Source organism: Cyprinodon tularosa, unplaced genomic scaffold (assembly GCF_016077235.1).
Source record: "Cyprinodon tularosa strain WSP-4 unplaced genomic scaffold, ASM1607723v1 ctg131, whole genome shotgun sequence".
NCBI classification, from domain to species: Eukaryota; Metazoa; Chordata; class Actinopteri; order Cyprinodontiformes; family Cyprinodontidae; genus Cyprinodon; species Cyprinodon tularosa.
In genome coordinates, this window is record NW_024038126.1 from 74,251 (window position 1) to 86,458 (window position 12,208).

The 12,208-nt window shown below is 34.8% G+C and overlaps 1 protein-coding gene across 2 annotated transcripts in view; it reads right to left on the bottom strand.

Annotated features, from left to right (window-relative positions):
- Positions 1 to 5,776, bottom strand: part of aatka (apoptosis-associated tyrosine kinase a) — a 41,826-nt gene extending 36,050 nt beyond the window's left edge. The window contains exon 1 of one of the 2 annotated variants that reach the window (XM_038277401.1): positions 5,197 to 5,775. In XM_038277401.1, the coding sequence (XP_038133329.1) occupies positions 5,197 to 5,278 (82 nt within the window). In that variant the 5' untranslated portion in view covers positions 5,279 to 5,775. Of the gene's footprint in view, positions 1 to 5,196 lie in introns of both variants that reach the window. The other variant, XM_038277399.1, reaches the window with a different exon arrangement.
- Positions 5,777 to 12,208: the final 6,432 nt, after the last annotated feature.

The window sequence follows — 12,208 nt, forward strand, 5'->3', positions numbered from 1 at the left end:
TCCTCTCTGCCAGTCTCAGGCACTTTCTAAATGAGTGCAGATGGCAGAGGGATGTCCTACCCGCAGACAGCTATGATAACTGTCATTAAATGGGAGGGAGACCTCTGGAGAACCACAGGGAAAAAGCATCAGAAGAACTGTAATGTACATGTAAAGGGAAGCATTCTGGTGAAAACAAAGGGTTAGGCTAAGAATATCTGTTCAGTTTCTTTCTGTGCTTTATTACCCTTTTATGGTAAAAAAGCAGCTCAAAAAGCTACCATCAGACTGTTCATATCACTTCACACAAAACACTGGAAATAATTTTACCTAAAAGCAATAGCAAAAAAAGAAAGCATCATTACTTTGAGAGTTTTTTTTACTGATGAGATTGAAGAGAAGCCATCAAAGCGGGCAATACATACAGAATACATAATTATAATGGTTTGACCAATATTGTACAGCTTTATAAATTAGTGTTGATTTTAGTTTAAAATGAGAAAACACAAAAATATAAAACTCGTTTGAATATTAAGTCTTTTTTCAAATATATTTGTGCTTTCAATATGAACAACCACTCTTGTAACAGCAGCCAGTAAAGAATTGCCTCATTATTCACTTTCATTAACTGATAACACATAATGAATTATTGCTTTCCATAAATCTCATTTAATCTCCTGATTCAAACAGCAGTTAACATCAGCATAAATTAGCCAGTTTATGTTGTTATTTGCTTAGCACTAATCAATAATGAGAAGCAATTCTTTTTGCTCCTTAGGGATAGATCTAATTATATCTCCACTCCTTTGGTCATGGTTCTGAAAATGAAAACTGAGTTTAGAGTGAAAGCTAATGCCTATTGAGATTTAAGTTTGAACGCATCTCTTATAAATGATATTACTGGTTTTGAAAGTTATAACTTTGCGTTTTAAATATTATTTATATGACATCAGAATAATGTCACTGTAGGTCTAATAGTAAAGCAATACACATTTTGCTTCCGTAATCAGCATTTCCTATAGATCTGACAGACCAGGGCTCTGAATTGACATCCCAGGGCTCATTTCACCACAGATGATAAAACTATTTCTGCAAATATGCACTGGAATTGAACCCAAGATAATATTTTAGTCAGTTTCTTGTGAAGCTAACCACAACAGTCTAGATTTAAATGTGAAGATGCCCATGTTTGTGCTTTTGTAGGGATAAGTTAAAATCCAGATAATACAGAAAGGTCTAGAGTAATACCGGTACTTTACAAAATGAATAGAAAGTGGATTACATCAATAATTTACATCATAGAGATGTTAAATAATGAGTGATATGTGTTTATTTTTGTCATGATTGTTTTAATTTTTCATGATTGTTTTTTTCCTGTTATTAACTTTTCTGTTAAAAAAGGAGATTGTATGTGTTATCCACTCTATTACCTTTGTAGAGTCATGAGGAATGTAGGTAAATAGGTAGGTAGACTAATAGGTAGATGAGCAAGGTAGACAACTTTAGACTTAAAAAACTGTCATGAAAAACCCATTTCAGAATTTGGAGAAGAAAAGCATATGGAATATGGTACGGGCATAGAGGCAGTCCTTCAAGTAGCACCACACAAATGTGTCCAGGACTTATGCAACAACTGTGGTGTTCTTTGTGTGTAACTGCTCTTGTAATTCTCATGGTATCACTTTGATTGACCTAAACCCCTTAAGGAATCTGTAAAGGGCTGCCAAAAAGAAGGCAATACAAATATTAACAAAAAAGACCAAACTCAACTCTGATAATGAAGAAACTTGGGATTCCTTCACCCCTTATCACTGAGCTCCACAATTCAATTTGGTCCCGATATTCAATCATTCAATCATCAAAACTAGCATTAAAGGAATAGTACACCCAAAACATGATTAGCCTTCATTTTCTACTCACCCCCATGCTGAACAACACTCTGGAGTACTTTTTTGATATCTCAAATGCATCTGGAGATCTGGGAGGCTTCTTGCTGTCTGCTGACATTCAAATAATCGAGGTCCATAGCGCCCGAGGCAGAAATGTCCATAAAAGTCCACAAAAAACGTGTCAATATTCCTCCATACTGCTCATCCAATGTAATCCAAGTGTCCTGAGTGGGTAGCGTCCATAATTTACTCGAAACGAAGTCATTTAGAATGTTTTAGAGCCTAAATAGTAGTGTAAAGGATTTCCTAAAAGCGCGCGCCTGCAAGTTCACGAGCCTACGGAAACCGCGGCAGACCAAACCAGATGAAAGTGCGCATTATTTGAATGTCAGCAGACAGCAAGAAGTATCAAAGTAAGTATCTAATGCAGTGATCTCTGTGCTCAGGACCCACTTTCCTGCACATTTTAGAAGTTTCTCTGCTTCAGAACACCTAAATCAAATAATTGAATCTCATCAGCAGACATCAAGGGCTACAGAGGACCTGTGATTCACCCATTTGTAGTCAGGGCAGTTGGGACCAAGGTTAAAAACCACTAGACTAATGAATCTATACAATATAAATATTTATCAATATAGATATCTGGTATTAGATGCTGGTGCAATTCCAAATACCCTGCCTTTTCAACCACTGGATGGTTTTTGAGACAATTTTTAATCATCAAAGCTGTCATACAGTAGATTCAACAAAAATGCACCCACACGAACCATTAAGCATTGTGATATAAAAAGGCTTTTTTTAGGTTTCAAAAAACATAAAGCATGTGGAACAACAAAGAATTGAGTTCTTAAAAAAAGAAAACAGTGTGCATCATCTTGATCAGAAGGAATTCCAACTGTCCAACATCTGCTGCACTAAAAACAAACGACTAACACCACATTATTACATTGCCAGCACAGGGAGGACACATTGAAGTGTTCCACTGACTGGTTAAATTCACTTCATTCTTATCCCACTTCTCCCCAGAGGCAGGCTTATGCAACCGAAGTGCTCCATGTTACACATGGATAGATGAATAATCAGTCAGTGGTGGATGCAATGGCTTGTGCTGACCGAGCCAGTAGGAGGAGCTTCTCATGTAGTTTCCCCTTCAATGTTGCAAGCTCCTTGGTTAAAACCTGTGGTGTTTCCATTTTGCTAAACCTAGGGACAGGCCCTGCCCCCCCATGCATGCAGAATAAGCGACATGAACCATGCATCTATTATTTCTTGTTTGCATCAATCTAAATTCCATATATGACACCACTGCCATCTCCAGGCATTGCAGGACAGTGCGGAAAGAAAAACTCCCACGGTGCTGCATTGCCGGCTCCTATAACACAGTTCCTTTCCAGGTCAATCTGCTGTCTGTTTGCCTTGATGGTAAAACCAATCCACGTTTATTTTCTTCATAGTGTGATCTCAATTTATGTTATGAGCTCTCCATGGTGCTGAAGTAATAGCATGCCAGGTGCTGGCTGGGGCAAGTGCCAAACTGCCACATGCATAAAATCCCATTTCTATCCTGTGTCGACAAATAAAGTCAGGAAATCTGGTGTCCTCACACTGTGTTTGTGCATCCCTTACATAATGCCTCCAAATGTAAAGAGGAACTTTTTCTTTACATTTCTTTTCCACAATCTTGAACTAATGTGCAGAGGTACTGTAGAGCAAGCTATGCTCTCACACAGCCAGGGGCACAGGGACGTACTGCAGCTGTAGAGGTTAGCGAAAGGGGTGTAAAAGTTCAAGAGCTGTTTAAATGCGAGCTTTGATGTCTGATCAACCTTGAGTTAATGTGAAATTTTAAAAAAATGCACGGCTGTACAACACGGTTAAATTCCAGAGACACTTTCTTATTCAGAAAAGGTGTAGAATTAGCAGTTTTAGCCCAGCTAGAAAAAGATTTCCTCTAAAAATTGTCCAACCCCTTATAGAGAATGGGCATTTCCCTGTCCTCTTTGTACAGAAGGGGTTGGCTGTCTGACACACACCCCCTTCATCTCCTTGGTAATATTGATTTTAAGTTCAAACACAATACACAGTCTCCGGTCTACTGAGGTGCTGCTCTTTTTAGAAATCGGGATCATTAGTTCAGAATTTAGATGCATATCCAAGCCCTGTGGCTATCCAACTCCCTCACCAAATCTAGCATAAATTTTTCCACTGTCATCTGAGTGAAAAGAAATGCTTCTTATCCTGGCTGGAATTTATCCAAAGCCATGAACTCACTCAGGAAGACAACGCTGGCTAAATTAAATTAAAGACAACCCAGGAGAGTCATAGTTAGCTGCTGTTTTATCCATAATTCAATTGAGGACTGCTTATGTGGTAGGTCTGTTTAACGTGGGTCTGTTTTCAGAAATAGGGTTCAGCATCCACACCTTGTAATTTGAAACCTAAAAAAACAACCTTTTAAGATTAGCATTTGTTTGGATTGAAAGTTCATTTATGTAACAGCTAATTCTTATTTCTATTTCTTGAATGATTCAATATTCAATATTTTAACAGCCCATATGATGACAAAAGATACCAAAGTGGACAATTCTGGTAGAGGAGGGAAGGAATCATTGGACAAAATGGGATCAGAGATCCCTCAGAGAGGATAGTATTGGAAGGACAGATCAAGCTTGAAACGTGAGAGCCAGTGGGGTCACTGTCATTTGTATGCACAGCACACTGCGTCCAGTCCAAGGATTCTCTTTTGTCCAGTTTACATGTGCGCAGTTATTCAGCCTGAGCCCTTTGCAGCCTGTAAGAGAGCTGAGCTACCTGATGACCAGTCGGAAAGCATTGCAGCATCCCCTGGATTCATTTTGGCTGAGGATCCCTTCCGGCTGACTCCATGGTGATGATTGAATACTGAATCCAAAGGACAGCCTGAAGCATTGACCTCAGACAGTTAAACTTTAAACGTCATTCCATACAGAACGCTGCATTAGACACGCACTGAACAAATACATACACACTGCATTGCATGTGTGGGACTATGCACATTTAATGCTGATTCAACTTTTAACCCTCTTGTCACCAAGCTTTTGGGGCCTAACAGTATATATATATATATATATATATATATATATATATATATATATATATATATATATATATATATATATATATATATATATATATATATATATATATATATATATATACACAACTGGGTGCAAATGACAAATGCATTGCATTCATTTGGAATAATGAGATGAGATCCATCAGTGTAACGCATTAACCGCCTGGAGCGGATTGACTGACGCCCTTATTAATGCCCCAGTTTGATTCCTACCTGCATCAAAGTGGGAGCTGAAGGCGAAGCTGGGATTGAAAAAAGCCGAAGACATGACAATCACATGAAGGGCAAACAGCATCCTCCTCGCTGCGTTGCAGAAGACAACAAGTCTATATCTGAAAGGAGGGGGGGTGAAGGATAAATTCCTGACTCAGGGGCTTTGGAGATTCAAATGACCCGAAGCAGAAGCTCTAAAACGTCGCATTTTTCTTCCTTTGTACCTCACAGAGAGAGGAACCCTCTTCACGTTCGGAGACAGGTGTTGACAGCGGTTGTCATTGTTTTTAATCACAGCTATGTCTTTAACAACAACATCCAGTTTAACGCATCCTCTTCATTCAGGGCACGTAGTCAGTTGCCAGGTGAAACCATGCCACGCTGTTTAAAAAAAAAATAATAATTTCCTGGGTAAAAATTCAAATTTTTCCCGAAGATCCAGTCGGATCTCTGTTTGCACCTTACTAAAACAAAACAAATAAAAAAAAATTCTTGTTCACATGCTTCCCCAAAAAAGCTGCTGCCTCCCTCTTTCTGCCTGGAGAGTCCAGGCGTTTGTGGATGTGACCGTCACCGGTGCGTAATTGGGTCCAGTTCGGCTCTGTAGACCTGAGCAGCAAAAAGGACAGAAACTAGAAAGACAGATGCTTCCGTTTATTCCTTTCAAAATAATTGATCTCTAAGTAAAATGACTCTTGCTTCACTTAACCTAAAATTCTTTTTCCGTGGCTTTTCCTCTATATAAAGAAGCCTTAACCCATTCTAATCCAACAGCCTTTTCAACACAGAATATAGTCATATTGTTACTTTTACAATGGATTTTTGTTTAGAATCAGCTCCTGCATAACATAATAATGTTAAATGAAAATACTCTAGAACATTTTTCAGTTATAATTCAGAGATTCAATTAAAATATCTAGTTGTTTTTAAACACAGGTAAAAATCAGCAAGTGTGATCTATGCAGTTAGGGACATGTTGATTTAGATTGTTTCCTCTAAGTTCAGTTTATCTACGGAAGCATCATGTCACTTGAGAAAATAATTTTTTGTTGATTATATTATAAACGTGATATTTATCTGTGTTTTCACTAATATATCAACATGTTTGATGTTGTAAAACACTGAAGTGTGACAAGTGTAAAAAAGGAAAAGTCAAACAGGGTCAAACTCTTTTCATCATCACTGTAATTTAAGTACTGGTGGTCCTTCTGGTATAGAATTGAAGTCATTAGTTGAATATGACGGCACTGTATTAAAACTAGGTTAAACTGGAATCTATCCACTTGATTGGTTTGACTTGATTTCTTGCTTCTGAATAAAAAAAACAACAACTTTCTGAGTACCTCAAGATTATATTTGATGGGAAATAGCATTATATAACAATTAATAAGATTGAATCAAATTGGATTAAAGTTTTTCACTATTAACAGGATTGAAGGTACAAAATGTATAATTGTATGTAGAGGAATACACAGAGGTCTGGTGTATTTGTACTTGAAGGAAATGTAGGAACTTAAGGAATATAAATGAACTAATATGGATTTTATATTAAAATGTTTGTACACATGAATATTATGGACATTTGAGAAATAAATCACCCAACAATATTTTACTGAAGAGGAATACCAGAACTTACATATAAATACCAGTTTTATTATCATTATTTTTATGTAAACAAATGGGATTTTGTTTTTTCTACATTATAGTACATAGTAAAACTATAAATACCAAATGAATCAATGAAATATTAAAAACTAATGACAGGTGGATGAAAATGGTAAAACCACTTTAAAAAAAAAAAGATATCAACAACAGATTGGGACATCCATATTAATAAATTTAAAATCAACTTATAATTTCATTACAAACTAATCTATTAGGTGTGAGCATAAATCAGTATCTCCTAAAATGTGAGAGTTATCTTCAGTAAGAGTCACATCACAATGCGGCCATCTTTGTTAAAAAGCATGGAAGTTACCTTTCTGAACTAGAAAAACTGTATTTTTAATATTTGCACCAAAAATGATCCTGTTTATGCAATATAATGATATAATATTGTAAAAATGTAAAAAAAAAAAAAAAAAAAAAAATGTAATTTCAATGAAAGGTTTTCCAAGTTACAAACTGTCATGTTAATTCTTTTGAAGATGTAATGTGATACTGTATTTGTCAGTAGTGTTGAGTGATTTATTTTTATGCTTTTCCCCTAACTGAGCTCATTAACTGAAAGAATCAGGAGGAAACCATGATGCTTTGACCTTAAACAGAATAAGTTTAGTTAAAGAAACACGTAATGTATTTATTGCATTATTAACTTAACCAAAAAAAATTTTTTAATAATTCAAATCTTATAATTTGCTTAATAATAATTGGAGAGGTAACACCCCCACAGTGAAAAAAACATAGTAGTCACTGACGGGGAAAATTTACTAATTCATTTTTGCTCTTAGATTGTTAAAGACTACATTTTTCAAGTGTTAGTATTTTTTAGGTAAAGTGTTTTAAAATCCTTACTTTTACTTAGATACATTTTTTTAATTTACGTTTTGAAGAATGGCTTATCTAAATCATACCTGTTACCAAATAAAACTTACAATAAAGACGAGGAGAATATGACATCTGAAGAATTCTAGGCTTTAAGATTGTCCTGAGCCTGTTAATGGAGAGAGCAGAGATGCAATACCTACTGCAATTGGTATTTCTGCAACATTATTGTAGCACGACAACACTTACAGACACTTAAAAGACTATGATATATATTGATGGCACAGAGTGAAAGCCCGGCTCACCTTTGATACCATTGTGCAGCCATCAATCAAAGAGACATCTTTCAGGGCCAGTGAAAAAGGAAGGTAACTGCTTTGTTGTAATATTTCAGCCGCTGTGAAGCTGTCATGAAAATAGTTGCTGCTGTAGCATTTTCTCAGATAAAAAAAAAACAATAACTGAGAAGAAATCTTGGGAGTTTTGCTTCCCACCGTTGCCATTTGCATGCTCGGTATACAGCAAAGTTAACGACTAAGTTGATTTGAGTTCAGTTTCTGATGGGAAAAAAATTACTTGTAAAAACTGGCTTAACAAACTGAACCAGACTGCATAATTTTAATAACAAGGATAGAAAGGACTTATGTCTGTATAACTGGGTTAAACTAACTTGCCTTTATAAAGGCATTATTTACTAGAAATTCAAATTGTCTTGCCACTTAAATATGTTATACAAGTGTTATATTATGTTATATAATCTGTTTGTCATATTGAAAAAAAATCCGAAGACAATATGTTCTCAAAATCATTGCTTTCTTTTTCCAGTTCATAACTTTATTGCAAGAATAACTTACAATTCTATACCATCTTTTTGTGTATTTATGATCAATCATTGGTTGGTATGAATTTTATGCTGTGGTGACAATTGATTTCTATTAAATGATGGTATTAAGAGTAACATCTGAAACGTACCTCTGCAGTAATCCACTGTGACCACCAGAAGGCATTAGACTGCCATTATTTATCAAACGCAACCCTCAAAATAATTTGTTTAATCATTTCAAAGGTGCTTCAAAATCTATTTTACTAATAGTTTAATAGTAAAGAAAAAATGTGATGCTTTTTTTGTATTTATTTTTACATTTATTAAAGCTTTGGGTGTTTATCTTCCTCTTCTGTTTGAGTCATTTTGAGGCCTAACTAATGTCACTTGCACTATCATGATCAGGAACACTCATGATATTTCAGTATGGAATAAAAAGCCATTAAGATAATTTGGTATAAAGTGAGGTTTATAAAAAAAAAATCTCTTTTTGACCTCAATATCTGGATAAGAGTAAGTTAATCACATTAAACGTTTATATAAAATGCCTGTATGCCATGTAAGTTATCGGTATTGAAAATATAATTGATTTCAATTGGTCCAGTATGGATCAGTTATAATTATTTACTTAAACTCTTTTAATAAAGTCTTTATCAGTGATGTGTTATTGAGAGAAAATAATAGGTAGCAGCTAAGAAGCTGATGTGTCTCTGAGCTGAAAAACAGAAAGTAGAAGGCCAGATTCTCCTCCCCTCTGATCCTGCAGCTCAACTGGAGTCATTCTTTCCTTTGGCTGTGCTGAACCGAGCAGCAGGGGGCTGGAACAAAATTAGCATTGCTGCAGGCAAAACCAGAGACTGACCGCTGGCTGCATTTTAGTCCTCTTGTACATCTGGTCATACATTCCTATGCAATGATAGTAAAACTAAGAATGAGTGTAATTACAGATTTTGTTTTGAAAAACACTGACTTTCAGACCTAATCTATGAACGTTGCAGTTTTCATAGATTTAAGCAGAAAGAATTCAAGTTACTTGTATGGTATAATTTGATTGTGATTCATACAATTATCACTGGTTGACTGACAGTTTTGTTCATCTCTGATTTAGGTGATGAACAGACTGACAGTGTTTTGAACAATCTTGGTCAATTATATTGAAATATTGTAGTAATTATGTTACAGTTTAGGTTTTGCCTGATAATCAAACATGCATATGTTTAAGGATTAAACATATGCATGTTTGGTTATCAGGCAATGCAAACAACCTGAAATTAAAATAAATAAATAATAAAAAATAATGAAAAAATGATTCAAAGTATTTTTCCTGCTATTCTTTTTATTATAGAGGTTTGAAATTCATTCTAAAAGACTTATATGACAAAATAAATTGACAAAACGATTTTGACATAAAAACCAAACAAAGCATTTTGTCACTTTTTATTAGTGGATACATTACAATAAAATAAAATCATCACAAAAATATTAGAAGCAAAAAGCAAAATAACTCTCATATAAAACATTAAGTGTGAATGCTATATTACATTCCTTAACAACATGATTTAAATACACTAATTCTAGATCTTTTTTATTGTTAAAAGAAACATAACAGTTTATTAAGGATGGGTGAAAGTGAAAAGAATCCCCTAGTGGAAATCTTCCTGGTGGAAGTTGTGTAGGTTTTCATTAAATTCTGTCCTACAGATGCATGGAAACCTTAAACTCACTCACTGCTAAAATCAATAATATTTTTCACTTAATTCATTCTTTTGAGTGTTTGCTAATCAGTAGGTTTCAATAACCTCTGGATGTTACAGAGACTAATGTTGGCTGGTTCTGTCAGCCCAGACGGTTAACATACTGGATTACCGTAGACACTGAGAATGTTATTTCTCAGCAATAGTGCTACTCAAACACCTCTGCTGAATCAGGGACACAGTTGGTGCTGTTGCACCAAAACCAGTCAGTACAGCTTGATGCTTGAACAGCAGCAAGACTTGCTCCAACCTGACCCAGGTACTAGATAACCAGAAGTTTGCTTTTGTAAAGTTATAGTGATGTTTATCAATGACCATGCCTCTGATCTCCATTAATACACCAGCTGAATCCCACTGCACTGCAGTCATGCAACAGAAACAAAGTTATCTAAAGTTTGCAAATAATAGTTTGAACTGATTCTCAGGAATCATGTATTTTTATATAAAAAAGACAGTCAACATATTCCTAGACCTCTTACAACATGCAACCATTGTGTAACATTTTAGATGATCTTACTGCAAAGATTGAGCCAAAGAAAAAGAGGGAAAGATTATACAGCAGTCTTGTTTCCTTTTGCCTGTTTTTTTTTTTCAATTGATATTGAGGTTATTTCTTCTTCACAGCTTAAGACTTTTTTAATTTATGATTTGGTTGTGTTCCTTAATTTTTTCAATGTAGCATCACACAGCTAAAGTTCTTTAAAAAGTTAAAAGGACTATTAGTGTGGATGTCTGTATGTGTTAGGGATCCAATCTCCCCTCAAAGTTTGATAAAATTGAAGTTCTTATGGATTATCTTAAAGATGGTGGACTCATGTTAGGGACTTTTCGCATTTTTTTTCTTGACTACAAGCACAAAGGAGGCTCATAAGTCAACCAACGCAGAGCAAGGAGAACTGCTTACTGACTTGTTCTTTTTAAGGAGATCACTGCTAAATGTAAGAATAGAATACTGAAATCCTGGTCATAAAAAGCATTGTAACAGGCATGACTTTTATATTTGGCCACTTTTCTTAGTAAAGCACTCTAACACAAGGTGGCGCCCTTTATCTACTTATGTGTCTTTTTTTTACACTGCAAACAAAGTGCAGCCTAAAAAAGTAAAAAAGTGTAATACTAAACAATCATAGGTGTTTTTAGCCTATTTTTTGGTGTGCTATATATATATATATATAGATATATATATATATATATATATATATATATATATATTTATATATATACTGTATGCGCTTTTTACAATAAAAAGCAAAAAAAAAAAAAGAAAAAAAGTGACATTGTAAAAAAAACTATACAGCAGTTAGTTTTTTAACCCCTTCAATTATGTTCTGGTTCATCAGTAATAATAATGAACAAACAAAAAAACAAGTAAACAAGCCTGATGGAGCTCCTTAACTTAAATTTTGACCAACAATTTGAGGAAAACACTGCATTCGGGTGGTTCTGAAATTATCAGTAAGATTTCTGCACCAATTGATGGTTTGTTGGTGAAATGTTCATCAGCGAGGTGCTCTAATGTGTCTGAGACTGGTTTGTTTAATTGTGTTTAAAACCAAAACTCGAAATGAATATCTAAATTTACTGAATCATTTGTTAATAGTTATAATTTTTTTCAGTTTCTAGTTATTTGAATTTATAATGAATTATTAATGATTGCCAGTCTAAAGAGGGAGAGGTGTACAAGGGGGAGCAGTGGAGCAAGCTGTGTGCAAAATAACAGGTCAGGAAAAACCAGGTAAGAAAACAAACAGAATAGTAGCAGGAAAAACAGCAGTTGTTAAACTGACAAAGAAAAACATTTCATTCAGTAGATTATTTTACATATATCATGGGAGTAATTTTGGCACACATGGGAGAAAACTTATTTCATGAAAACTGATTCAAAGGTTTCCATGACACAAGTTTATTTAAAAGCTTTAATTGGAATAACCTTCTAAAAAATGTTGCTTTT